At 53.2% G+C, this 27,555-nt stretch overlaps 2 protein-coding genes across 5 annotated transcripts; both read left to right on the top strand.

Moving 5' to 3' along the window:
• Positions 1-3: 3 nt before the first annotated feature.
• Positions 4-15,340, top strand: clasrp (CLK4-associating serine/arginine rich protein). 4 transcript variants are annotated; one of them, XR_013811714.1, is made up of 21 exons: positions 4-109; positions 1,565-1,704; positions 2,177-2,274; positions 2,576-2,677; positions 2,893-2,972; positions 4,630-4,714; positions 5,084-5,220; positions 5,661-5,757; positions 6,215-6,293; positions 6,400-6,473; positions 7,194-7,235; positions 8,291-8,515; positions 8,840-9,187; positions 9,581-9,766; positions 10,297-10,336; positions 11,760-11,820; positions 12,698-12,756; positions 13,211-13,257; positions 14,072-14,157; positions 14,596-15,078; positions 15,126-15,322. XR_013811714.1 is itself a non-coding variant. In XM_079732675.1 (21 exons), exons 2-21 carry the CDS (start codon positions 1,606-1,608, stop codon positions 15,223-15,225), a joined length of 2,013 nt encoding a protein of 670 aa, XP_079588801.1. In that variant the 5' UTR covers positions 4-109; positions 1,565-1,605; the 3' UTR covers positions 15,226-15,340. The 4 variants fall into 4 exon arrangements, 2 of the variants coding, with proteins under 2 accessions (XP_079588801.1, XP_079588800.1); XM_079732675.1 differs by having other exon boundaries at positions 14,596-14,620; positions 15,183-15,340; XM_079732674.1 differs by having other exon boundaries at positions 14,596-14,620; positions 15,180-15,340.
• Positions 15,341-16,531: 1,191 nt separating this feature from the next.
• On the top strand, positions 16,532-26,397 carry znf296 (zinc finger protein 296). Its single transcript, XM_079733078.1, is given in 6 exon segments — positions 16,532-16,729; positions 18,668-19,000; positions 22,816-23,261; positions 23,264-23,563; positions 23,565-23,779; positions 23,781-26,397. Coding segments are annotated over 6 exon segments (2,043 nt in total). The 5' UTR covers positions 16,532-16,677; the 3' UTR covers positions 24,478-26,397.
• The last annotated feature ends 1,158 nt before the right edge of the window (positions 26,398-27,555 follow it).

Here is a 27,555-nt window from a genome sequence, read left to right as displayed (position 1 = left end):
CCACCGACCAGCAGCACAGCAGACCGAGGAGGTGTGACCGGAGTCGGCTCAGAGTCGGCCGAAACAGCGCAGAATAACCCAAGTTTCTGTTGGTGGTCCACAACAACAGGTAACCGCGGGAGTGAGACGCGACACCCGGCATGCGTCTTGTATGTTTTGCAAAGAGTGAGATCAACGTTAGGGATCATAAGTCATTCCAGCTCCCTGGGAAGCTAGCCGGCTAACGCTAGCTGGCTAACGCCAGCTGGCTAATGCTAGCAGGCTAACGATAGCTGCAGAGGCCCATGTGCAGTCGTTAGCTTTTTGGCTGTTAGCTAGTTGCTAGGCAGCAATGCAGAGGATGTCATCGCATAACCGTATTGTGTCAGTGTAGCTAAACGGCGTGAAATGCACAACTGGTCTGTTTTATTTCAGCACCGAATGGGGCCTCAATGTGTTATTGAATGTTAGGATGTATGACTAAAAGAAACAGCTGGTTAGTGTTAGCAGGGCATGCGTGAACAAGCTAAGCTAACAATATTGTGTTCAGCCAATGACATATAGGCCAGTGCCTTTGAGGACTATTTTAATCAACTACGGCCATGGCAGGGGTACAACTAGGCGGCTGATCGCGATCCAATGGGAATGTTCTGTAAAGTATGAATTAGCTTAATGCTTCCCGTTGCATTATCAGCTATCACTGCTGCTGTGGCGGTGAATACATACCACCCAACACAACAAATGTAATACAACTTACAAACGAAGTCAACAAACTACCCAACTACCAAACAATCATATATTTATATTGCTGTCAAGTATTGGAAGTTGGAGAACTATTTACTAGTATAAAATACTTTTTTTTGCATTTTTCTCTACTACCCAAGTTAATATGAACAGCTAGTTCAAATGGGCTAGTTCAGAGTTCACACAAACACAGATAACCTGATTTATTGTCCACTTGATACACAAATTATTAAAGTGTGTTGTATGATTGGAAAAAATACATATTTGGGGATCTGTATTATCATGCTTGTTATTTTGCTGTTTGATTTATGTATAGCAAAAATAATCATTTCTGTGCATTGAAAACCCATATGTGGAAGGACCAGTCCTGCTTTGTTAGCAAGTGGTTTATTTGAGAAATGGGGAGAACAAGAACAGTACTAGATACACAAAGCCTAACAGAGGAACCCAACCGCACGTGTCACTTGTTCTACGTTTTGACGGAAAAAACATTCACGAAGCTTCAACCAGGCAGAATCCAACAGTCCACAGGCAGCGTGCTGAACCCCCAGAACGACCCCAGGGGAGCTCTCTGAGTCAGGGGGGACCTCCATCTCCACAGACCTTCCATTATCACGTTACTACGATGCATGGAGATGGTTCATTTAACTAAAGGCCAATCTACAGTGAACTGGTTATCGGTGTCCATGTTGTCTCTCCCACGTTGAGCTGGGTCAGTCTTCAGGGCCTTTTCACCCTTCTCTGTCCCAACTCCCATCCTCTTCCTCGTTGCTCTGCTGATGGTGCTGTGTCTCTCTTCCTCCTCCCACCTCCTCCTGGCTCCTCCCCTTCCTGTCTGCAGCAATCGTGCCGCGCCGCGCCCCCACCCCCAGCGGCGCCGTCATGTGGCAGGAGGCCAGAAAACACGAGCGCAAGCTTCGTGGTATGATGGTCGACTACAAGAGACGTGGCGAGCGCCGGCGAGAGTACTACGAGAAGATCGTAAGACCCTCGTCTGTCTGTCTGTCTGTCTGTCTGTCTGTCTGTCTGTCTGTGTCTGTCTCTCTCTCTCAGAGAGAGATCACCCAACTCGGTTATTAAGTCATTTAAGTCAGTGGACCCTCGTACTACAGGTCAGACCAGGCGGCCTCCAACATGCTCTTGCTCGTTGTGTCCTACTAGTTTGTTGTCTCTCTCTCATGTCTTCTTAAATGCACGTCACTTTGGTCCATGCAAATACAAAGGTCCTCGCAGAGAACCTAGAGTAAATTAAATGTTGTAAGGAAAACCCTAGTTGGAATATAATATATTTTTCATATCGTTTTTTACTTTTTAGAGTATTGTATGAACAGTTTCCCGGTATTGGTGTGGCCCTGTGTGGGCGTGGCCCCGGTGTGGGCGTGGCCCTGGTGTGGGCGTGGCCCCGGTGTGGGAGGTCTTTCCCTCAGCGCTTTTCTCTCTGTTCATCTCACAGAAGAAGGACCCGGCCCAGTTCCTCCAGGTCCACGGCCGGGCCTACAAGATCCACCTGGACCCGGCCGTGGCCCTGGCTGCTGAGAGCCCCATCAACATGTGAGCCCAAACACCCTCTCTCATTCAGTCCCAAACACACTCACTCACTCACTCAAACACACATAAACTCACACACTCAGTCGCCTACACACTCTCACTCAAACGAAGACTTACTCACTCACTCAAATGCACACACACTCACTCACTCAAACGCACGCAAACGCTTTCAAACTGAAACACACTCACTCACTCAAACACATACTCACTCAGAAACGCACACACACACACACACACACCCCTTGTGGGGCCCCTTTGGAAGCAGCCCTGTTTATTCGTTTGTTTCCGTGTTCTTTCTCCCCAGGATGCCGTGGCAAGGAGACGCCAACAACATGATTGACAGGTTTGACGTCAGGGCCCACCTGGACTACATCCCCACCTACACCCCCCCGCTGCTCAGCAGCAGGTGAGTCCCAGGTGTAGCCCCCCCCACTGGGTGGTGTCTGTAACACTGGGATTGGCTGTTGAATGTGAAAACGATATGCAACATTTTATTCACTCTAGTATTGTGCGTGTGCGTGCGCTACGAGATATTGTATCATTTATCTTGTTTCAAAAAAGATATGTTCATAGTTTTTCCGATCCCCTGTTAATGACGCGACTGGGTGTTGTCACCTGCAGCAGCCCCGACCAGGAGTCCGACGAGAGGAAGTGTAACTACGAACGCTACAGAGGACTGGTGCAGAACGACTTCGCCAACAGTGAGTCCGGCTGCTTCCCGCTTCTATCAGCGCCTCAAATACCTTGAAGGATCGATAGGCAGGATTCAGCGGTTTCCAGCTCGCTCCGGTCTGACTGCAGAGAATAAACACTCTGCTCCCCATTCCCCTCTCCCTCCTCTCCCTCCTCTCCCTTAGAGCACATTTCCAACGTTTAACATTTTTGAAGAGTCAGTATATTTTTTGCATAGTTTCATAAAATCAATCGTTAGTGCATAACTCCGCAATGCAGCCTCAGCCTTTCCACCAGGCTAGTGATGGCTGTCCTAGCTAGCTGTTGTTCATCAGGCTAGTGATGGCTGTCCTAGCTAGCTGTTGTTTCCATCAGGCTAGCGATGGCTGTCCTAGCTAGCTGTTGTTCATCAGGCTAGTGAAGGCTGTCCTAGCTAGCTGTTGTTTCCATCAGGCTAGTGATGGCTGTCCTAGCTAGCTGTTGTTCATCAGGCTAGTTATGGCTGTCCTAGCTAGCTGTTGTTTCCATCAGGCTAGTGATGGCTGTCCTAGCTAGCTGTTGTTTCCATCAGGCTAGTGATGGCTGTCCTAGCTAGCTGTTGTTTCCATCAGGCTAGTGATGGCTGTCCTAGCTAGCTGTTGTTTCCATCAGGCTAGTGATGGCTGTCCTAGCTAGCTGTTGTTTCCGTCAGGCTAGCGATGGCTGTCCTAGCTAGCTGTTGTTCATCAGGCTAGTGAAGGCTGTCCTAGCTAGCTGTTGTTTAGCAGAGTAGTGAAGGCTGTCCTAGCTAGCTGTTGTTCATCAGGCTAGTTATGGCTGTCCTAGCTAGCTGTTGTTTCCATCAGGCTAGTGATGGCTGTCCTAGCTAGCTGTTGTTTATCAGGCTAGTTATGGCTGTCCTAGCTAGCTGTTGTTTCCATCAGGCTAGTGATGGCTGTCCTAGCTAGCTGTTGTTTCCATCAGGCTAGCTAGCTAGCTGTTGTTCATCAGGCTAGTTATGGCTGTCCTAGCTAGCTGTTGTTTCCATCAGGCTAGCGATGGCTGTCCTAGCTAGCTGTTGTTTCCATCAGGCTAGTGATGGCTGTCCTAGCTAGCTGTTGTTTCCATCAGGCTAGTGATGGCTGTCCTAGCTAGCTGTTGTTTCCACCAGGCTAGCGATGGCTGTCCTAGCTAGCTGTTGTTCATCAGGCTAGTGAAGGCTGTCCTAGCTAGCTGTTGTTTAGCAGAGTAGTGATGGCTGTCCTAGCTAGCTGTTGTTTCCATCAGGCTAGCGATGGCTGTCCTAGCTAGCTGTTGTTTCCATCAGGCTAGTGATGGCTGTCCTAGCTAGCTGTTGTTTTCATCAGGCTAGTGATGGCTGTCCTAGCTAGCTGTTGTTTTCATCAGGCTAGTGATGGCTGTCCTAGCTATCTGTTGTTTCCATAAGGCTAGTGATGGCTGTCCTAGCTAGCTGTTGTTTCCATCAGGCTAGCTAGCTAGCTGTTGTTCATCAGGCTAGTTATGGCTGTCCTAGCTAGCTGTTGTTTCCACCAGGTTAGAGATGGCTGTCCTAGCTAGCTGTTGTTCATCAGGCTAGCGATGGCTGTCCTAGCTAGCTGTTGTTCATCAGGCTAGCGATGGCTGTCCTAGCGAGCTGTTTGCCGCTGGTTGTTCTGTGTTTCCCTGACCCCCTGCTGTCCTCTCCAGTCTCTGAAGAGCAGTGCCTGTACCAGATCTACCTGGACGAGCTCTACGGTGGCCTGCCACGACCAAACGAAGATGAAAAGAAAAAGTGAGTGTTTGGAAAAGTGCTCTGTATGGAATGACCTCATTCTGCTATCGCTTCTCACTGGGCTATTATGTATAGTGATTATTGATGCATCGTGTAGTGAAACATCTTTTTTTAGGTTAAATATTTTTTTACCTAAACTATGACATTTTTTAAATATGTTGTTTTGAAATTGTATTGAATGATATATGCTGAAAGAATATTTAGAAATTCAGTGTATTGATTCTTTGGACCCTTGCATGCATTTATGGCTCCATACCAATAAGATGTATGTATGTATGTATGTGTGTATGTATGAATGTATATTGGGCTCCATGCCAATAAGCGTATGTATACATGGCTCCATACCAATCAGAAGTGTGTATTTGCCAGGCTGGCGGAGAAGAAGGCCACCATTGGCTACACGTACGAAGACAGCACAGTGGAGGAACCGGAGCCCACCTCAGACAAGGACGAGGAGAACTCGGAGGAGGAGGAATCAGAGGAGGACGAAGGCATCCCAGATATCGGTCAGGAAGTCCCCCTGAACCCTTTGGTGTTGAACATAAACCACCAGACATGTGGCTGCCACCTGGAAGCATTGTCTGGCTTCCTCGTTGGTTTGAATGACACTGAAATAACATGGATGCATAGTATAAAGCATTACGGGCGGCATGGGGCTCAGGAGGTAGAGCGGGTCGGCTGGCAACCGGAAGGTTGACGGTTCGATCCCCGGCTCCTCCTAGCCGAGTGTCGAGGTGTCCCTGGGCGAGACGCCTCACCCTGACTGCTCTTGACCAGCTGACTGTCGCCCTGCGTGGCTGACTCTGCCATTGGTGTGTGAATGTGTGTATGAATGGGTGAAAGTAAGGCAATATTATATTGTAAAGTGCTTTGAGTGGCCGCTGGTGAGAAAAGCGCTGTATAAATGCAGACCGTTTACCGTTGACGCCTCTGTGTGTGGGTGTAGACGTGGAGGTGGATGTGGACGAGCTGAACATCGAACAGGAGCTGGACCTGAATAAGATCGCCACCCCCTACGGCATGGCCGAGGGAGACTTTGTCAGGTGAGGGCTGGTTTTGCAGCAGCAGTGTTTCGTTTACATTTACATTCAGGGCGTTTTGCAGACGCTTTTATCTTAAGAGACTTGCAATAAGTACATTTGGTAGGAGAAAGAGAAACGATAATATACCGCTGTCAGTACAGTAAAGAGGTTCACAAACACATGAGCAAAATCTGACAAATGGTTATATAATGGTGGTTTAATGATCGTATAGTGCATGCAGTATTTACTATAATAATTACTAATATATAAGAGTCAGATTTGACCAGTTCTATTAAATATTAAGTGGCGTTATTTTGTTGACATACATTTGATAAATATTAACGGCTCAATGCTGACGCGTACGATCCTCGAACGAACTCTGAACTCTGAACGAACGCGGAGCGTCGAAAGAAACCGTTAAAGGAAGGGGAGGCGAGCTGAGCGTGAGCGGTGTGTAACCATGGTGACGTGTTCCCAGGATGCTGAGGAAGGACAAGGAGGAGGTGGAGGCCATCAAGCACGCCAAGGCCCTGGAGGCGGAGAAGGCCATGTACTCGGTAGGACCTCCCCCCCACCCCCACCCCTGCCGATGGGCCCCTTGGCGCGCACACCGTGTTGTCTTCCCCGTGGGCTAACGCTGCTCTGTCTCCATGGCGACCCCAGGGCCGTCGCTCCCGGCGACAGCGGAGGGAGTTCAGGGAGAAGAGGCTGAAGGGACGGCAGATCAGCCCGCCCAGGTGACGGGATCTGAGCCTTTCATCGGGTTCATTTTACATGGATTTTTATTGTTTGTTAGTTGTAATATTTTACAATGGTTAAACTTATTTTTGCGACAAGGTACAATGTGACAAGAATTGTAGAATTTTAACAATTTCATTTTTATATTTTTAGAAACCCAATCCAACCCTAACAATTCCTTGTGCCGTGCAAAAACAAAAAATGTATAAAAATACTTTCTCCTATGATGAAGGTATTTGTGCTTTACATTGAAGCTTATTCACTAATGAAAGAGGGGAACGTTTCAGGTTTGTCTAAATAAACCAGTAAACGGTCCCAGACTTTGTAGAATCTTTTGGTTGATCCTTTAAGAAAGTATTTAGCTTTTACATTTTTTAGAAACATCATCATATCAGAAAGCCACACTGGTGCCTTAGGTGGTAATTGGGATTTCCATTCCAAAAATATTCTCCTTCGAGCAATCAGAGTTGCAATAAAAAATTCTCCCTAATGGCTATCGCAGTTTCATTACCTCTTACCCCAAATATAGCTTTTAAAGGGCTTGGTTGTAGATTTAGGCCAAAAGCCACATTCAAAATCCCAAATATTCTTTTACAAAACTTTCCCAACTTGGAGCAAAGACCTGCGTTTTAATGAGTTAACGAGTCGCGCTGGTCCCTCCCCCATCAGTGAGTAAATCTATTAACCTGTATTTTGCTCTCGTTACCTGTAACCCACAGCTACGCCAGGAGAGACAGCCCCACATACGACCCCTACAAAAGGTAAGCTCGCCCACGCTTCAATGGGACCTTTGCATTTGTTTTGCATTTAGTTTAGCTCAGACTCGTTGTGACGGTCTTTAGTACTTAAAGGTGTATTATTCAAACTAGTGCATTGCCCGTTAAAACCTGCCTGTCTGTGATTGGCTGATTGGTTGATTGGCTGATTTCTGTAAAGCTGCTCATCCAATCAAAATCTCACCTAGTGGACAGACAGAGAGAGACTCCTCTAACTAGTACGATTAGTCTAGGTTAGTTAGACGGCACTAACGACAGACAGACAGCTAACTAGTTGAGTGGGGTCCAGCTGCAGCCCCAGAGAACAACACCCTGGCGTGACAACAACAACCCAGGCGCGACGGAAGTACTCTGGTGTGACGGAAGTGATTTATTTTTTAAACCTTTTTTACACACCGCTATCAGAATCCAAAGATCAACCGTGGAAGTGAGACTGTCAATATGCTTAAAATATTGAGTAATATTCATGTTAAAGCCGTGCCGTGGTTTATTTACTTGTCGCCAAATTCGAATATAATAATACCGTGCCCTTTTTGAACAATTTGCTGCACTTCGTTCATGGAAGTAAGTGAGAGTAAACATGAATATTACTCAATATATGAAGCATGTTAACAGTCTCTCAAATAAATCACTTCCGTCACGCCAGAGTACTTCTGTCGCGCCTGGGTTGTTGTCACGCCAGGGTGTTGTTCTCCGGGGCTGCAGCTGGATGCTATTGAACTAGTTAGATTAGTCTAGGTCAGTTCGACGGCACTAACGACAGACGGTCTACTAACGAGTTCAATTAGGCTAGGTTAGTTAGGTGCCACTAACGACAGACTCCTAACTAGTTAAATTAGTCTAGGTTAGTTAGGTGCCACTAACGACAGACTCCTAACTAGTTAAATTAGTCTAGGTTAGTTAGGTGCCACTAACGACAGACTCCTAACTAGTTAAATTAGTCTAGGTTAGTTAGGTGCCACTAATGACAGACTCCTAACTAGTTAAATTAGTCTAGGTTAGCTAACGGCACTAACGACCCTAACGTCTCTCTCCCCCAGGCCGGAGTCGGAGTCCGACTCTGAGTCGCGGTCGCGGTCTCGCTCCCCGGGGCCGGAGAAGATCACCTTCATCACCAGCTTCGGGGGGAGCGATGAAGAGGCGGCGGCGGCGGCGGCGGCGGCGGCGGCGGCGGCGGCGGCGGCGGCGGCGGCGGCGGCTCCTCCAAGCTCTAGCCACGCCCCTGTCCACTCGCAGCACCCTGCAGGTCATAGCAGGGGCTCCCGGTCGGTAACTTTCCCCTTCCTGGCTTCTCATTGGTTGCTTTCTCCCGTCAGTCATATTGTTGCCCGCCCCCCCGGCCGCTTCGAGGCCCAGAGAGTTAGCGGTAGCCTCTGAATACGCTGAATGTGATGTAATGCTCTCGATGCACGATGCCACTGTCCAGCCCCCTTTGACCCGTCAGTGTTTGTGCGTTGATGTGTGAGCGGACCGTTACCAGAGGGTCAACGGCCTCAGGTTCCCCTCTCCGCTCTGACCTCTGACCCCTGGCGTTGCCCTTTGACCCCGTGTCGCTAAAGTCCCCGTGTCTCCTCCCCCCCCCCGCCCAGGAGACGAAGGTCCTCCTCCAGCCGTTCCCCGTCCTCCTCCTCCCGCTCCTCCTCGCGCTCCTCCTCGCGCTCCTCCTCGCGCTCGCGGCGAGCAAGGCGGGGGCGTGGCAGCGGGGGGCGGGACGGACGGCGCTCCCGCACGCGGTCCCCCTCCCCCTCCCGGCGGCGCTCCGGGTCGAGGGGCGGAGCCAGAGGGGGGAACGGCAGCGGCGGCTCCTGGAGGAGGCGGGAGCGCACGCCGCCCCGCTCCCGGGAGCGGGACAGAGAGCGGGAGCGGGACAGAGAGCGCGACAGAGAGCGGGAGCGTGACCGGGACAAGAGGCGGTATTCCGGCCGCCGGCAGACCAGGTGGGTGGACGGACAGCGGCAGTGTTGGGAAAGTTCCCTCTCTACATGAACTAGTTCAAAGTTCAGCTCACACATTTCAGGATGAACTAGTTCGGCTCATAATTCCAAATTTTGAACTAAGTTCACAGTTCCGAAAATGAAGTAGTTCATAGTTCTCTTTTTCAATATGTTGCCGCGAGCTATTACTTTTCAAAATTATCGCCACAGCCCATATAGAACCACAGACGGCCATTATTTTATCAGCTTTTAACGCTGAAACTATGCGTCAGATCTCATCTTCATGTCCAATTTTTAATCCGTTTATCTGTAATCGATTTGAGTCATTCCAAATTTCGGTTGTGATGACGTTTGAAACAACCCATGGCATCAGTTGACGACTGCCTTTTACCCCAGGTCCCGCTCTGGCTCCAGGCAGAGGGCCGCCTCCAGGCACGGGGGGCGGGACTCCGGGGGCCACCGCCGGGGAGGAAGCAGCAGCCCCAGCCCCTCCCCCTCCCCCGACCACCCCCCCCGGAGCCCCTCCCCCGCCCACTCCCACAGGGGGTCCCTGCCCTCGGGCGGTCTCGACAAGCTAAGGAAGTAAGAAGGGCGGTTCCTCCTCGTCCCCGTGGTTACGGGGGCTGTTACCGTAGTTACCGTACTGTTGTCGTGCTGCTTCCGTTTGAAGACGTTTCCGATGATAATGAACACCCCATCAGAGCTGCCTTTTCAAAGTAAAGCGAAAATATGGCTTAAAACTAACCGAAATGTAACACACTTTGTCTGATTTGACTTGGTTAAATGCCCTGATGCCATCAGAACATGGCAGCTGATTTAAAACGGGTTTAAGGGATCTGTCCATTAGACACATCCACCCCTGGATCTGAGAGAGAGGAACTCCTTTACTTACGCATGCTGTTGGTTATTATCCTGAGAGTCATTCACCTGGCCTGGTATCAGCCCATGGTGGACACAACTCATCAAGTCCACTAACCCTCTCTCCTCTCTCTCCTCTCCCTCCTCTCTTTCCCCTCTCCCCTCTCTCTCGCTCTCCTCTCTCTCTCCCCTCTCTTCTCTCCTCTCTCTCCTCTGTCTCTCTCTCTCACCTGTCTCTCTCTCTCTCCCCCCAGGCCTGACACTCCGTGCGGTAAAGATTCTGGAGCTTCCAAAGTCAGTAAGAATATGATCCAGCTGGGTTCTGTTGCTCTGGTCCATGCCTCCCTCAGCACTGACAGGCCAGGCCCCCTCGGCTATGGCAGGCCACGCCCCCTTCGGCTCTGACAGGCCACGCCCCCCTCGGCTCTGACAGGCAGCTCCCCCCTCGGCTCTGACAGGCCACGCCCCCCTGCTGTCCCAGGGCAGAAGGGACCAATGGTATCACACCAGGGTTGTTAGGGGTTTAGGACCAGGGTTTCCAGATCATTCTTGAGGTGTGTGTGTGTGTGTTCCCACCTGTTGACCCCTGCTGTAACCAGTAAGGCTGTAACCAGTAGGGGCCCAGCCCGATAATGGCGGGTCGTGTTCCCTCATGTGTGAACTATGAGAGCAGCAGCTCCTCTCTGCGGTCGGGCCGGGTGCTGGAGGCCCGGTCCTGGGGTCCTGTCCCAGTCCTTTGGTCCTGTCCCAGTCCTTTGGTCCTGTCCCAGTCTGGGGTCCTGTCCCAGTCTGGGGTCCTGTCCCAGTCTGGGATCAGCACTTCAAACACACACTCCCCAGCGGACAAAAGACTCATTTGCTCAAGGCTCAAGGCTCATTTGCATATAAGTCGCTTGAAAGGCAAATATGTATTCGTAAACAACTTCACTCCAAACGGTGAAACTAATGACGGCCTCCCTAGTGAGGCCGTCATTGGCCCCTCCCTAGGAGGGGCCAGGAGGTCAGGTGACCAGGTGACCCACCCCTCCCTAGTGGGAGGGGCCAGGAGGGCAGGTGACCCACCCCTCCCTAGTGGGAGGGGCCAGGAGGTCAGGTGAACAGGTGACCAACCCCCCCCCCCAGGCTGCGTCCTGGTCTCTGAAGTCAACGGACCTGAACTTGTTCTTGTTTTGCTACTCAACCGCCTCACCTTTTACACACACACACACACACACACACACACACACACACACACACACACACACACACACACACACACACACACACACACACACACATACAGAGAGACACACATATACAGAGAGAGACACACACACACACACACATATATATGCAGAGACACACATACAGAGAGACACACATATACAGAGACACAGACGCACACACACACACACGGGGGAGCTTCCTGGCGGTTATAGAGCAGCTGCAGTGCTGGCGGCATAACGCTCTCTCCCCGTCAGGCGGGCGTCCTGCAGCCCGTCCAACCAGTGGGATCCTGCTCCTCACATTGACACATAACTGTTACTGTTGGGTTGCAATTCTCCTCACACACACACACACACACACACACACACACACACACACACACACACACACACACACACACACACACACACACACACACACACACACACACACACACACACACACACACACGCTCACTGACTCACTGTCGGCCGGGGCTGGGACGGCGTTCTGATTGGTCTATCCTCCACAGCCCAAGATGACCCCCCAGGAGAAGCTGAAGATTCGCATGCAGAAGGCCCTCAACAAGCAGTGTGAGTGCACACACACACACGTCCAGACACACACACATACACCCCTGTCTGGACACTTGATACGCAGAGGTGTTCAGGATGTGTGAAGGGTTTCTTTTTTCTTAAAAACTTTCTTTAACGCGTTCTCCGTAGGGTTCTTTGTCCGTTTGGGGCTACGGCAGAAACCTGAAACTAGATTAAACTAGCTCAGTGTGAAGGACCTCAGTACTCTCTGTGGTGACGAACCTAGATTAAACTAGTTCGGTGTGAAAGACCTCAGTACTCTCTGTGGTGACTAACCTAGATTAAACTAGCTCAGTGTGAAGGACCTCAGTACTCTCTGTGGTGACTAACCTAGATTAAACTAGCTCAGTGTGAAGGACCTCAGTACTCTCTGTGATGACTAACCTAGATTAAACTAGCTCAGTGTGAAGGACCTCAGTACTCTCTGTGGTGACTAACCTAGATTAAACTAGCTCAGTGTGAAGGACCTCAGTACTCTCTGTGATGACTAACCTAGATTAAACTAGCTCAGTGTGAAGGACCTCAGTACTCTCTGTGGTGACTAACCTAGATTAAACTAGTTCGGTGTGAAAGACCTCAGTACTCTCTGTGGTGACTAACCTAGATTAAACTAGCTCAGTGTGAAGGACCTCAGTACTCTCTGTGGTTACTAACCTAGATTAAACTAGCTCAGTGTGAAGGACCTCAGTACTCTCTGTGATGACTAACCTAGATTAATCTAGTTCAGTGTAAAGGACCTCAGTTCTCTCTGTGGTGACTGACCTAGATTAAACTAGTTCAGTGTGAAGGACCTCAGTACTCTCTGTGGTGACTGACCTAGATTAAACTAGCTCCGTACTCTGTTATGACTAACTCTTGAGTTCTCCTCCTGCAGCAAAGGCGGATAAGAAGGCAGCTCAGGCCAAGATCCAGAGCCAGGAGAACAAGAGACAGGTGTGGGAGCCTGTCTGACTCTCTACGTGTCTGCCTGCCTGTCTGTCAGTGGTTGTGTGTCTGTCAGAGGCTGTGTGTTAGGCTGTGTGTCTGTAGCTGTGAGCCTGTCTTTCTTTCTGTCTGTCTGTATGCCTGCCTGTCTGTCTATGGCTGTGTGTCTGTCGGTCAGTCAGAAGCTGTGTGTCTCTGTGTCAGGCTGTGTGTCTGTTCTTCTATAGCTGTGAGACTTTCTTTCTGTCTGTCTGTATGCCTGTCTGTCTGTCAGTGGCTGTGTGTCTGTCAGAGGCTGTGTGTGTCAGGCTGTGTGTCTGTGCTTCTATAGCTGTGAGCCTGTCTTTATTTCAGTGTGTCTGTCTCTCTGTCTGCCTGCCTGCCTGTCTGTCTGTGGCCGTGTCCCGTGCTGAAACTGTTTTTTTAAAACACCCCTCATGCCTCTCATTTCCTCCGCTGACAGGAACGGGAAGGAGAGCTGCGGGCCATGGCTCGCAAGATACGCATGAAGTGAGTCTACTGATACTAACTACCTCGACTTCTGCTAAGACCAAGAATAACTTTATTAGTACAGCACCTTTCACGACAAGGTGACAATGTGCTTACAGGGCTATAGAATAAAACCCCAATAAATAACACCACACATGCATACACTTAAATCTGTATTACGTCCTAATATAATACAGTTTGCAGTACGATATAAAGACATCACATTTAAGTAGGGCTGGGCAAGTTAACGTGTTAATTACGCGTTAACGCAATCTTATTTTAACGCTTTTAATACATTCTCATCTTCTTTTTTTACTTAGTTTTTGAAAGGTTTTGCCCACAGAATGTCAACATTCATATCAGAAATCATATTTGTTTTTTAGTTCCACTTACTTACTTTACATTCAATTACACTTTCAGTAAGTGACTGCCTGTTTACAATTCCCAAATCTGTGGTTTTCCGTAAGTTTCATAATCAGCCCACGCTGAGTGAGTCAATACAATTCCCTCAAGATCACTTGGTCTTTTTTCTTAGTAAGTATTTTTGGTATGACTGATAATGAGTCATTCCATTTGATAATCTCATTAAACTTCAATTGGAGTGGATATAAAATATATTTAAAAAAATGTGTTTAATCACAAGTTAACTCACTTATACTATGCGATTAAAACTTTTAATTTTTGCCCCGCCCTATATTTAAGCCATTTAGAAAAAAAGGTGTCTTGAGAAGCACAATAAAACGTAGCTAGCCTTTGCATGAGTGTGTGTGTGTGTGTGTGTGTGTGTGTGTGCGTGCGTGCGTGCGTGTTGCTGAGCCTCTCTCTCCGTCCCCAGGGAACGAGAGAGGCGCGAGAAGGAGAGGGACGAGTGGGAGAAACAATATGGCCGCCAGAGCCACTCCCCCTCCCCGTCCAAATATGGTAAGACGCCCTGGTCACCCGGCTGAGAAAATCCCGTCCGACCTGTTGTTCGGCGTTTGAGTTCTTCCTCTGGAAGCGCACGCAATGGCTCCTTTGTTTGTTGTCTCATATCTTTATAAAAATGGGGAAGCATTACAGTATAGGGCCCCCTGTTTTTGGATCAGCGGGCTCCTCTTTGTAGAGCTCGTTGAACAGCGGCCTAAACGCCGTGACCCGTCGAGTCGTCTCTGGAGCGAGGGTCTACTGATGGCGGCCGCGATCCATCAGGCGACCACGCTGCCGCGGCGGCGCGCCGACACGCTAAGCTGCTAACGGGGAAACCCTGAGCTGGTTCAATGTTACAAGCTCAGCAAGCTAGTGGAACCGTGACCCAGTTAGCCAGCGATGATGCGTGGCGCTGTGTTAAACGTGTCTCTCTCTCTCTCCTCTGCCCCTCAGGCCGTGACCACATCTCTTCCAGAAGGTACGTAATGCCGCTCTGGGCCGTGGTTTGAACCAGGGTGGTCACCAGCAGCACCGCACCCCAGCCCTGTTGCAGACCAACGGGCCTCGTCTCGGGCTCCCTGGTGGTGTGTTGGGGCCCTCCAGTGTGTTTCACACTGGAGGGCCCCAACACAGTGAGGTGGACCCAGTAGAGTTGGTCTGTGTGTGTGTGTGTGTGTGTGTGTGTGTGTGTTTTTCGGTGGGTTTGTGAGTGTTTTTCCGTGGCTGTGTCTGTCTGTCTTTTGGTTGAAGTCTGTCTGTCACAGTGTGTGTCGGTCTGTTGCAGTGTTTTGCCTCCTGTGTGTGTGTGTGTGTGTGTGTGGGGCAGTGTGTGTGTCTGTAACAGTGTGTGTGTGTGTGTAGCAGTGTGTGTGTGTGTGTGTGTGTAACAGTGTGTCACTCATCAGTCCCCCTGGTGTCTCCTATAGCTGTGTGTGTGTGTGTGTGTGTGTGTCACTCATCGGCCCCCCTGGTGTCTCCTATAGCTGTGTGTGTGTGTGTGTGTCACTCATCGGCCCCCCTGGTGTCTCCTATATCAGCAGGAGGTCTCGGTCTCGCTCCAGGAGTCCGTACCACAGGTACTGACCCAGCGCAGAGACCTGCTCTACAGCACCACCTACCTGCCAGCCCAGGCACCACGGGGCTGGACCCGTCCACCGGAGGGGGGACGAGTCCATTGGCTAGGAGAGGGCTGGGGGCGGGCTGATTGGCTGGAAGAGGGCTGGGGGCGGGTTGATTGGGTAGGGGACCGGCTGATTGGCTGAGACTCCTTCTGGTTCACTGCTTCTCACGCCGTAGATCCTATGGAACTATATTGTGTATCGTGTCTTAACTATGGGGGGGGGGGGGGGGGGGGGGGTTTCAGCATATGTTCTTTAGTCTGGTGGGAGAAGCATCTGATTGGACGCTGGGTCTGGTCACTCTGCCCGGTAGGTTCTTGTCCACCAGTGCTGTTGTGTCATTGGACCGTCAGGTGATGCTGACCCCCCCCCCCCCCCCCCCCTCTGGGTCCGCCTATAGAACAGGGCCTCTTACAAACAGGTCACATCAAATTATTAATTTTTCTTGCCAACCTTACATCTACTAGAGAAGAGTAAAGAGTTCTGGTCAATTAAATGCAAATAATTTAATGTTTGATTCTTTTTTTCTATAATCCATCCAATCATGGGTTTGCCCACAATATGATGTTGTACGTCGTACATTTTCCAATAAATTGGTCTTGAACGAAACTTACTGTGCCTTTTTTTTCTTTTCCTACACAATCCCGTCTACGTCAATTTAAACGGTCAGCGATGCCTGCTTTCACCACACGGGGGTGCCAAACACGATTCATCTTGGCCACAACATTATGTTCCACTACACGCGTGTTTAACGTGTCTCTCGTCGTGTATCGCCCTAAACCACTGCTCAGCCTTGACACACTGAGCACAAACTGAATTGGATTGTTCCTGTCAATGCGAGAATTTGCTTCTCCTCCATGGGTGAACATCCAGGTGACACGCCCCTCTCCTGCCCGCATCGAACAGAAGCGGTGAAAGCCGCGCTGGTTTCGAAAATGTGTTTGTGACTACACACTTCCGCTAAGAAATATCTTCCCACAAGCATGGCCCTCTGCGTTCTTCACCAACGGCACCGTCCTGTCCACTATCTGATGATAATGGGGCAGTGTCAGGTGTTCACCGTAAACATGAAGCGCTTCACACACTTCAGGGGGAGACGAGGATGAGTTTGGGAGGGGGCGGGTCCGAGGTCAGGGGAAGGGGGGGGGGGGGGCGGTGTTTGCGTTGGGAGGGGGCGGGTCCAGGTCAGGGGGTGGGGGCGGCGGGCGGTGCTTGCGTCGCCTCTCTCCTCGGCTGCCGGGGAAAGCGTGAACTTGAACACTGCCTTTCTCATTGCAGGTCCCGAGCGCGTCCGTGTCGGGTGCTCGTGTGTCGGTAGCGTGTGTGAACGTAGATCGGTAGATTGCAGAGCAGGCTCCATAAACGAGTCCGGGTCCAGTGGGTCCAGGTCGAACCTTGATCCCTGCACCAACACATCATGTCCAGGCGCAAAATCGGCAGCCGACCGCAGCACCTGAGTGCAATTGAAGGTAAGGAAGTGTAGAGTTAAATATACTGGGAAATGTTCCACTTAATTCGTGTGTGTAAGTACTCAGTGTAAGTACTGGTTGTTGATGGGAACAGTGGGGCGCTTCGGACGCGATGGGTGAGAGACCGCTTTCCCTTATGTTTAAATCAAAAATAATTAAATTAATGTGCGTTAATACCCCTAGATCTGTTTATAGCTGGGTTTATTTAGATATGTCCGGTCGGGAACATCAATATACTTTTCTACAGGTTACTTTGTCGTTTGTTTTTGTGTATTTAACGTGTGTGTGTGTGTGTGTGTGTGTGTGTGTGTGTGTGTGTGTGTGTGTGTGTGTGTGTTTATCTTGTTGTTGACTTTACTGGACGAGGTCGTAATTAACCAGCTGCCTGTCCGCTAGTTGGACCCTCTCCTGATCCGACCGAACTAGAGGAGCACCAGAAGTGAACCGTTCTGAAGCAAAGCGACGGTGGTTCTCCTCTAAGTAGGACGTGTGATTATGAAACTCCCTGCGTGTTATGTCTTAGCGAGGCCAACGATGCGTGCGGAGTCTGACCACAGTACCTGACTGCTGTGTGTGTGCCTGAGTGTGCGTGTGTGTGTGTGTGTGTGTGTGCGTGTGTGTGTGTGCGTGCGCAACCGCGCCTTGCATGTCTGCACAAACAGCACAGCCCTGAAACAGGAAAGGTGACATTTCTGAGTAACCACTGGCGAGATGAACCTTCCCACTGTAGTGTCTGTACCTGTCCTGTTCCGTATATTACCCGGGCAGGTGGCTCGCGTCCAGACGTCAAGGTGTGTTAGACCGCGTTGGGCAACCGCTCTGAGTCACGACCCTTCTGCAGAATCTGTGAGGACACCGACTACCGGGAAGAGATAGGACCCCCTTTACTTTAAGTGTGAACAGCTAAACAGTTAAGCTGAGGGCCGTGGTTCGTGCTAGCGCCGCTAAACCTTCAAACTCTGGTCGAGATCTCGGTGATTGCGCGCGTGTACTTCCCCCCCCCCCCTCGTAGTTATGGTCTCACGTCACTCATGAATAGAGGTTGGACATAGTTTGGCGGGCCCTAACGTGTGTGTGTGTGTGTGTGTGTGTTCCTTGCTAAGTCAGTGTTGTTTCGGACGTTATTCCCAACTGACGCTGTCGTCGGTGTTCTGCGGGCAGTGACACTAGTTCAGCTCCTCTCCACCCAGCAGAGAACTGATGTTATCGGGATGGTTAGAGGAAGTGGTCTGCCTCGCGCGGCCGCGCGGCCTGGTGGATGCTGAGCGGGGGGTGGGGGTTGGGGGGGGGGGGGGGGGGGGGGACTTCACTTTCCACTGAAGCACCAGGCTGAGTTAGTATAGTTCCGTACCCGTCGTGTGCTGGAGCTACTTCTCACGATCAGCTGATGTACCGCCGAACCGCTGAAGACACAACGGCTCACTGGGTCACTGATGCCTGACGAGTTTCTGGACATGTTTGGCCGATCACTATATTCATCTACTCTCTCTTGCTCCCTCTCTCTTGATCTCTCTCTCTGCCTCTGACTCACTGTCTCTCACCTGGTCTCTCTCTTTCTCTCTCTCTGTTCTGTGTCACTCTCGCTCTCTCTGACTTGCCCTGGTTCTCTCTTTTGGTCACTCTCGGTCTCTGTTTCTCTCTCTCTCTCTCTCTTTTGGTCACTCTCTCGGTCTCTGTTTCTCTCTCTCTCTCTCTCTCTTTCGGTCACTCTCTCGGTCTCTAACTCTAACTCTCTCTCTCTCCCTCGCTGTCTGTTTCTGTTTCTGTCTCTGTCTGTCTGTCTGTCTGTCTGTCTGTCTGTCTGTCTGTCTGTCTGTCTCTCTCTCTCTGTTTCTCTATCTCTCTCTCTCTCTGTCTCTGTCTGCCTCTGTCTGTCTGTCTCTCTCTCTCTGTCTCTCTCTCTGTCTCTCTCTCTCTCTCTCTCTCTCTCTCTCTCAGAGACCCCTGCGGGCGAGAGTGTGGTGACCTCCCCAGCGGTGACCTCTGAGGGGGTGCCGGCCCCCCCTCCGATGGGGGGTCGTGACCTGCTGACCTGCGGGCAGTGCTGCCAGGCCTTCCCCCTGGCCAACATCCTGGCCTTCATCCAACACAAGCAGGGGGGCTGCCCCCCCCGCGGCCCCGCCCACAGCGCAGACACGCCCCCCTCGCCTGCCGGCCGCGCCTGGCAGAGCGCCCCCGGAGCGGGGGCGGGGTTTATCGAGCTGCGGAGGGGATTGGTCAGCGGCGGGGCGGGGCTTCATGGTGTGCTGAAGGCGGAGCCTAATAAGACAGGTGAGTGTTGCAGGGCGGGAAATTCAGTTTTTCTTTTCATTGTTTTTATTCCATCCCCCACCCCTCCTCCAACGACTTCTTGTTCCTGAAACAACTGTTACTCCCCCCCCCCCCCCCCCCCCCCTCTGCCTCCTCTCTATCTCCCTCCCTCCCCCCTCCCCCTCCCTCCTCCCTCCCCCCCTCCCTCCCCAGTCCATCTCATTAGTTAGCCGTTGCCACTAGCAGACTACCAGGAGTTAGCGACGCGCTGGCTAATTGTGTGGAAAGGCGAGGCGTCAGGGCCGCTTGGCGGGGGCCCCCAGGGGCCCCGAGAGCTGGTGGCTCTGGCACCTGAGCTCCTCAGCACCCGCCATCTCCCTGACTCCTCGGCCGTCTCCTCGGCCGTCTCCTAGGTGTGTGTTTGTGGTGGTAAACACACACCCTCCCCTCCCCCCCCCCCCCCCCCTGTGTCCTGAACGGAGGGCAGGGCCCCGGTCTCTGGTCCTGGGGTCTGTCTTTGGCCCCGGGACCAGGGAAAGACCCCAGGGCCCCCTGCTTCCCCTTTCAGGCGGTCGTTGCATGACGGCGGGGGGGGTTTCCATGTTGTGGTGTTTTCGTGCGTTCTTCATCGGAAGTTCCGCCTTTGACTGGTCCAGGCGGTTTCTGTAGAAGCCCTTGTGGCTGAGCTCTTAGACACCAGCCCCCCCCACCCCAGGCCTGTTCTGTTGCCGCCAGGGCCGGGGGCTCTCCCTTCTCCCTCTAACCTCGCTCCCTCCCCTCATCTCCTCTGACCTTGTTTACAACTCGGCTTTAAACGAGGGCTTTATGTTTACTTCAATCCGAGGGGGTCATCAGGCCGCCATCGGGCTGAGGGTCTGGTCCTTGTAGCGGTCTGGTCCTTGTAGCGGTCTGGTCCTTGTAGCGGTCTGGTCCTTGTAGCGGTCTGGTCCTTGTAGCGGTCTGGTACTCCTAGCGGTCTGGTACTCCTAGCGGTCTGGTCCTTGTAGCGGTCTGGTGCTCCTAGCGGTCTGGTCCTTGTAGCGGTCTGGGTCTCCCAGGGCTCCTGATCCTCCAGACCTCCTCTGAGCCGGTCTGGTCCCCCAGAGGGATCGGGTCGGCATGTTCGGACTCTGGAGGTGGGGCCTGCGTGTCTGGAGGCGGGGCCTGCGTGTCTGGAGGCGGGGCCTGTGTGTCTGGAGGCGGGGCCTGCGTGTCGAGGCACCGCTGGGGAGGAGGAGCTAAGGCTGTAAGCGGCCGGCGGACGTTTAGAAACCTGGTGTACACATGTGTGCGACTTCCTTCCGTTGTGTAACGCTCGGTGGTCTGGTGCACACCCGGCTTCCTCGTATGTGTGTGTGTGTGTGTGTGTGTGTGTGTGTGTGTGTGACACCCAGAGACCTGTTCCACTAGAGGAGGTAACCCCAGGGGGATTTCAAACGTTTGAATATGCAAAGGAGTGTGAGTTTCTTTATTCCAAAACGTACGCTGATTCTGTTTATCGAAGTTGTGCGTTTTACACTTGCAACTGATATTGATATTTATGATCTAGGATTGGTCAATCTTTGGGTTGAATGATAAATTCGTCACCAGGTCTTCTGAGTTTTGGCTGAGCGCGAAAAGTTACCACGACCGTTTTGTCAAACCGACACCGTGGGGGTGTGGATGGGTGTGAGTGTGTTGCACGTGTGCGGCCGGTAGTTTCGGGGTCCGCCGTCAGAACAAGAAATAGTGTATCTCAGAAATGACTGAACGCTGAACCTCCTGACGCTGAGACGAAGAGAATGAAAAAGCAGCCCTCCGCCGCAGATAGCTATCAGAGTGTGTGTCTGTGGGGCGAGTGTGTGACAGAGAGAGAGAGAGAGAGTGGTTTAAGAAAAGGGGGCGGTCGAGGATTACTGAGGAGCTGTGTGCATCTGCCTCATTCCATTTTATTTATTCTCCTTGTTTGTCTTTTTTCATCCCCTACATTATTCTCCCCCCCCACAGACCCTCACCCATCTTCTGCACTCTCTTCCTCTGCCCTCTTTCAATTCATACTCCCCCCCCCCCCCCCCCCCCCACTGTCTCCCTGGGGACCAGAGATTCGCCTGCTGCTCGTTAGTGCTCCCAGCCAATCTGCATGTTTAATTAGTAGTTATTGCTTCTGCTTAATATTCAAGTGCTTCCTGGGGCCAAATGGGAATCCTTACAACAACAAAACCCCTGAGAGCCGGGGGGGGGGGGCGTGGGGACACAGAGACCGGCTGGGTATTGTGTTTCACTCCGGGACCCGGGACAAAAGCCCCCCCGCCCTCCAGCCCCCGTGGGGCAGATTTGGAGGGTGAGGGGGGAGGAGGGCTGAGATGGTCCCAGGGTTGGAGGATGGGTGCCCGGTTCCATGTAAAGGGGTGACATATTTTTGTGTGCCGTGTGTCTCTCTTGCCCCCCCACCCTGTACAATGATCATCTTTTTTTTTTCTAAATCTCATTTGCTTTTCCTCTCCAGAGCCCTGACCTACCATCCTCCTCTTCACTGCTCACGCCCTTCTCGTCTCTGTGTCTGTCTCTCTCTCTCTCTCTGTCTCTCTCTCTGTCTCTCTCTCTGGCTCTGTGTCTGTCTCTGTCTCTCTGTCTCTCCATCTGTCTTGGTCTCAGTCACTCTGTCTTTCTGTGTGTGTGTCTGTGTGTTTGTGTGTGTGTGTGGGTAAAGGACACGGTTCCTCTTTCTTCTCGACTTTCTCTCGACGGCGAGAGAGAGAGAGAGAAAGCGAGGGAAACACAGTTGCTCTCTTCTTCATCTCTCTCCTCCTCCCCCTCCAGTGAGATACGGAGGGCTCTGACTGGGGGAGACATGAAAGAGGCTTACGCCACAGTCGGCTTTGAACCCTCACCACTAAAGAAGAGAACTGTTCCCCCCCCCCCCCCCGGTTCGGGATCTTCTCCTCTGCGTTTTGATTTATGCAGAAGAGCCTCATTTGTCAAGCAGGCTGAGTCAGTGCCTCATTTGCATAAAGCCTTCGTTTTCTCCGTTCTGCTAATTAGCAATTTGCAGCTTAATTGGAGAGCGGCTCTCGGCCCGGAGACGAAGCCGTCCTGGTGGAGAACGTATCTTCAGATGTGCTTCATGACACACACCTCCTCCTCCTCCTCCTGCACGGGCTCCTGGAGGCTGAGAGCCTCCCACTCACTCTCTGCCCTCCGGCCCCTAACCCACTTTCTCCTCCTCCTCCTCTTCCTCTTCCTCTTCCTCTTCCTCTTCCTCTTCCTCCTCCTCCACCCTGGTCTTAAGGTGGTGTTCTTATCAAACCTGACCTTGCCTTTTCATCCTTCCATTCTCCTTCACGGTCCATCTCTCTCCACCGTGTTCTGTGTGTCTTTGTGTCTGCTTTGGGGGTACGGGGGGGGGGGGGAGGTGAATGATTCAATCCCGTACGGAACCTCGAGTTCTGCTGGAAGAACCATTAAGCTTACAATTGGTAAAAGGACTGCATTTATGCCACGCTTATCTAACCAGTGGCCACTCAAAGCGCCTAGCAATACTGCCCAACATTCACCCATTCACGCACGCATTCACCCATTCACGCACGCATTCACCCATTCACGCACGCATTCACCCTCCGACGGCGGTGTCAGCCCCGCAGGGCGCCAGCCCGCTCGTCAGGAGCAGTCAGGGTGAGGCGTCTCGCTGAGGGACACCTCGACACTCAGCTAGGAGGAGCCGGGGATCGAACCGGCAACCTTCGGGTGACCGGCCGACCCCAGCTCTACCTCCTGGGAGGGGGGGCCCACGTCCCAGTGTCTTCTGGAACTGTAGTCCAACGTGACTAACGTGTGTGTGTGTGTGTGTGTGTTTCCAGACTCTGCGGAGCCGCAGTTCTTCTCCTGCCAGCAGTGTGACGGCGTGCTGCCGTCGGCGTGGGCCCTGCTGCAGCACGCCCAGCACACGCACTCCTTCAGCATCTACCAGGAGGAGGCGGAGGAGGAGGAGGAGGAGCAGCAGGGAGGAGCAGGAGGACAAGCCCTCAAACGCCACCGGACCGCCACCCTGGACCCCCGTCAGCTCAGCCAGGCGCTGGCCTCCGCCTTCCAGCCGTCCGGCCGGCGCCCGCGGCCGCCCCCCCGGCCCCCCGCAGGCCCTCAACTTCTCCGTCCGTCTCCGGGAGCTGGCGGAGGTCAACACCACCACCACCACCACCTCCGCCGCCGCCCGCCGCCGCCAGGATGGGGGGGCGGGGCCCGTCCCCGTCCTCCTCCCCACCCGCGGCGTGCCCCTACCTCCAGGTCGGGGCCCCCCGGGGCCTCCTGGCCTGCGAGCTGTGCGGCCAGGGCTTCCAGTCCGTGCGGGGGCTGGCGGCCCACCGCCTCAGCCACGGCTGCGAGCGGCCGTACCACTGCGGCGTCTGCGAGCAGGCCTTCGCCCAGAGCGGCCAGCTGGCCCGCCACATGCGGAGCCACCGGGGGGGCGCCGGCCCGGGGCACGGGCGCGGGGGGGAGGCGACGGATGACGACGGGGGGCCGCCGGCCGCCGTGACGACCACGACGAGGGGGAGGCTACCGGCCCGGCCCCTCCCCCTGGCGCTGCAGCCCCGCCCCTCGGAGGGCGAGCCGGGGGGGTGCCGGGGGGCCGGCGGGCGAGGAGGAGGCCCAGCGGACCCCGCCCTGCGCCAGCCCCTCGGAGGGCTCCCTGGAGAGCGGCGACACGGGCGGCAGCGCGGAGAGCGGCATCGCCAGCGGCAACTGCACGCCCAAACGGCCGGAGCTGGGCGAGCCGGGGCGGGGCCAGGAGTGGGGGGGCGTGCCCGCCGAGGCAGCGGGGGGGGCGGGGCCAGGAGTGGGCCTCCAGCACGGCCTCGGAGGTGGTGGAGGAGTGGCAGCGGGAGAACGAGAGGAGGAGCGCCCAAGGAGGCGCCGGGAGCGCCGCCATGGACAACATCGGCGGCGGCGGCGGCGGCGGCGTTCCGGCGGCAAAGAGGAAGAAGGACGAGGCGTGCGAGTACTGCGGCAAGCAGTTCCGCAACAGCAGCAACCTGACGGTGCATCGCCGCAGCCACACGGGCGAGCGGCCGTACCGCTGCGGCCTGTGCAGCTACGCCTGCGCCCAGAGCTCCAAGCTAACGCGCCACATGAAGACGCACGGCGCCCGCGGCGCCCGCGCGCCCTTCCTGTGCCAGCTGTGCAGCGTGCCGTTCACGGTGTACGCCACGCTGGAGAAGCACCTGAAGAAGGTCCACGGGCTGAGCCACGCCAGCGTGGGGGCCTACGCCCGGGCCAGCGGCCCCGGCAACGCGGAGGGGCTGGTAACCGTGAAGACGGAGGAGGAGGAGGAGGAGGAGGAGGAGGGCGGTGTGGGGGCTATGGAGGCCGCCACGATGACGAAGGGCGAGGCGCTGCAGGGTGCGGAGCAGGACGAGGTGGAGGAGGAGGAGGAAGAGGAGGGGCAGAGGCTGAGGATGAGGCTGGAGCAGCACATGGCGGTCCAGCTCCTATCAGAGGGCGGGGCGTTGGCGTCAGCACCCTGACTGCCGTGCCGCCCGCCCGCCCCCCCCCCTCGGTGACTCTGTGATGTTTAGAAGCTCTGTCCCGGGACCCCCCCTCTCCACGCCGCTTCAGTTAAAAGGGGGAGTCTCTCTTCAAAGGAACTCGCACACAGGGACGCATTGAGCGGTCTCTCTCTCTCTCTCTCTCTCTCTCTCCGGTCTCTCTCTCTCTCTCTCTCTCTCCGGTCTCTCTCTCTCCGGTCTCTCTCTCTCTCCGGTCTCTCTCTGTGGACTCTCGTCAGCGCTGAGGGGCATGTGATGGCGGAGCGGCGTCCATGTTGTGACCCAGGCGGGGACCAAGTGCCTTCCCCTCAGAGCACCCAAGAAGCCCGCGGGGACGGATGTAGCTATGCGGGGGGGGGTGGGAGGCTCCCCCGTACAGACCCCTACCAGCAACAGAACATTGTGTGTAAATGCAGAGACGATAAACGGATAGAATCCCTCTTGCGGACGGGTGATGTGCAAGCCGTTGTCCTCGTAACGGCCCACTGATGCAAAATCTATTTTTATTCTCTTGATATCAATCAGTAAATATCAATCGACAATCCGGGTAGTTTAGACGTTTTGTTTTCTAGGGTGAAACCAGTGGGTTGGGTGGAGAGAGGGTGTGTGTGTGTGTGTGTGTGTCGGAGGTCCTCTCTCTCCCTAGCCGTTAAGGACGGTCGGGTTCCGTCTCTGGAAGCCTTCTACGGCCTGGAGACAGCTGAGAGGAGGCAGCGCTGAGACCAATCCAAACACGGCCTGCAGCTCCTCAACCACCTCTCTTTAGAGTTGCCTGGGCTGTCACAACAGCCGCCGCTTAATTTAATGTTTACGGGGCCCTCAAGGGGCCATGCCGGGCTACAATCCTGTCCGAGGGACCGCAGGTCTCTGTGTGAAACGTCTCTCTGCTCTGTACCTATGTTCATGTCCTCTCTAAATGTGAAGATGGAGGCTCAATACTCTTCTGGTTCCCATGCTTTGCTCCTATGCATATCGCCCCCCTGCGGTCTCATGCATACAAACGGGTGTCCACTGGTTCTTGTATATTGCTGTGGTGGTGAATCCAGGATTCTGTTATTGTTTACATTTTGTAACGCCGCAGGCTGTTCCGGAGGCCTCCTCTAGGTCCTCCTTTATTTATGGGTGCTGCATGTTGGTCGTACTGAAGCCCAATCCTCTTTGTGCTTCACGGTGGAGGAATGTGGTAGATAGCTAGCTGATTGGTGAGAACGAGCACTTGAGTGTGTGAGTGTGCGTGCGTGTGTGTGTGTGTGTGTGTGTGTGCACGTGCACGTGCGCGAGAGCGATGGGTGAAGTGAGAGAGTTGTTTTGGTGTTATTATAATTTCTGTTTGTGTAATTAGCTCGCCTGTCTGTGGCGGCTGTCGCCGGGCGCTGTTGTGTCCAAAGCATGATGCAAGTTGTTCTCACTGTGGTATAACGCATGTCCACAGGGCTGCATGTGATGCAAGCCTCAGGAGGTTCTCCCCTCCATGGCAATACAAAGACACAGGGTCATTTAGTGTGGGGCGAGCTCTGCTGCCTACTGTCTGCTGTCACGTCCCTACTGTGTTTGTTTTCTATTTAAAATAAATCTTGCCAGGAAATCCATATGTTGGACACTTTCTTTTGTTCTTTTACATATATCAAGTGTGTGTGTGTGTGTGTGTGTGTGTGTGATAGCGAGAGTGTGTGTGATACGAGAGTGTTCATGTACAATATTTCTGTACATAGTCTTTTTTTCATTGTCATTATCAATATCGTTATAATAATTGTAACTATTATTAACCTGTCCGAGCCTTATTTTTTGTTTTCCTCCAGATCTCTGTTCTGTCCTCAAATCTTAGCGCTGTATTTTTTTAAAACTTGACTCCATTTTGTAACTGAGAACAAGGATCTCAATAAAGAATTTAGGCAACGCTGTATGTGTCCTTGTGATTCCGTGTTCTTGTGGTTTATGTGTTCATGTTCCCCCTCTCTCTCTCTCCCCCCCCCCCCCCCCCCCCCCCCCGTTCTGAACCCCAATGAAACCACTCTTAATGTATGTTGTAGTTAGACTTAAAATAGTACTTGCCATTGTATAGCATCTTTCTTTAACCTTTGTTCAAACCATTTAACACATCTACACACATCATTTATACTTTCTTCAGTATCGCAGTTTTAGTTTCATACCGGCTTCCTTTTCCGTTGGTCTCATTGATTTACGTCGACGCTGGAGCGTGAGGACGTTCAGCAGTGTTGCCAGGTTGGGCGTTTTTTCCCGCTTTCTGCATTTTCAGGCATGCTGTTCATTCAGCTGTCAGCATTCACACGCGTTTTCTGAAGGAAATGCAATTTCTAGTTCCCTTTGACTCCTGCTAGGAGGAGGTGGGAGGAGGAGGTGAAGGGGGGGCTGAGGAAATGAGGAGGTGAGGGCACAGTGGTGCGCGGCGGCGCGTGTCTCACGTTGGGGCGCTGGCTGTCAACTATTGTCTGTGACGCGTGTGACTGACGTTATGCTAATGGGGTCTGGCAGGCGGCGAGGTGGGCACTGGGAACTGTAATGGGGGCACTGGGAGCTGTAATGGGACATGCCTGACTGAGGGTTCACAGGGTATTGCTGGTTGGTAGGGTGGGGGGGTGTTTGTGGGCATGTTAGGGGGCAGAGCCCGGTGATGGAGATGGGGGGGGGGGGGGGGGGGGCAGGGATAATTGCTGACTCCATTTTAAGGGCATAAAGAGAAAGAGAGAGAGTGAGGGCGAGAGCGAGCTCTGTGACAGCATCTCGCTGGCTGGCCCCCTCCCCCTCTAATGAGAAGGAAGTGCTATGATCCCTCTAATCTCATTAACAGCAGGCCTTTTAATGAGCCCTCAACAGGGTGGGGGGGGGCACGGCACCAGATGCACAAACGCCCACTTTTACCAATTACCATTGTGCTGGTGAGAAACGTGGGGGGGGAATCTCGCAGAACCCCCTCCCCCCAACAGGACAGCAGAGAGGGGGGAGGGGCTGGGTCGGGTCAGGTAGGCCCGTTTACCTGCCCGCCGTTTGGCGTTGGTTTGGCTCCCGTCCCGCGAGGCAAGGAGATCCACGCGGAGA

The sequence above is a fragment of the Pollachius pollachius genome (genome assembly GCF_949987615.1).
Source record: "Pollachius pollachius genome assembly, chromosome: 3".
Classification (NCBI taxonomy): domain Eukaryota; kingdom Metazoa; phylum Chordata; class Actinopteri; order Gadiformes; family Gadidae; genus Pollachius; species Pollachius pollachius.
The sequence above is the reverse complement of the archived record's forward strand: the minus strand, read 5'-3'. Positions and strand labels throughout refer to the sequence as shown.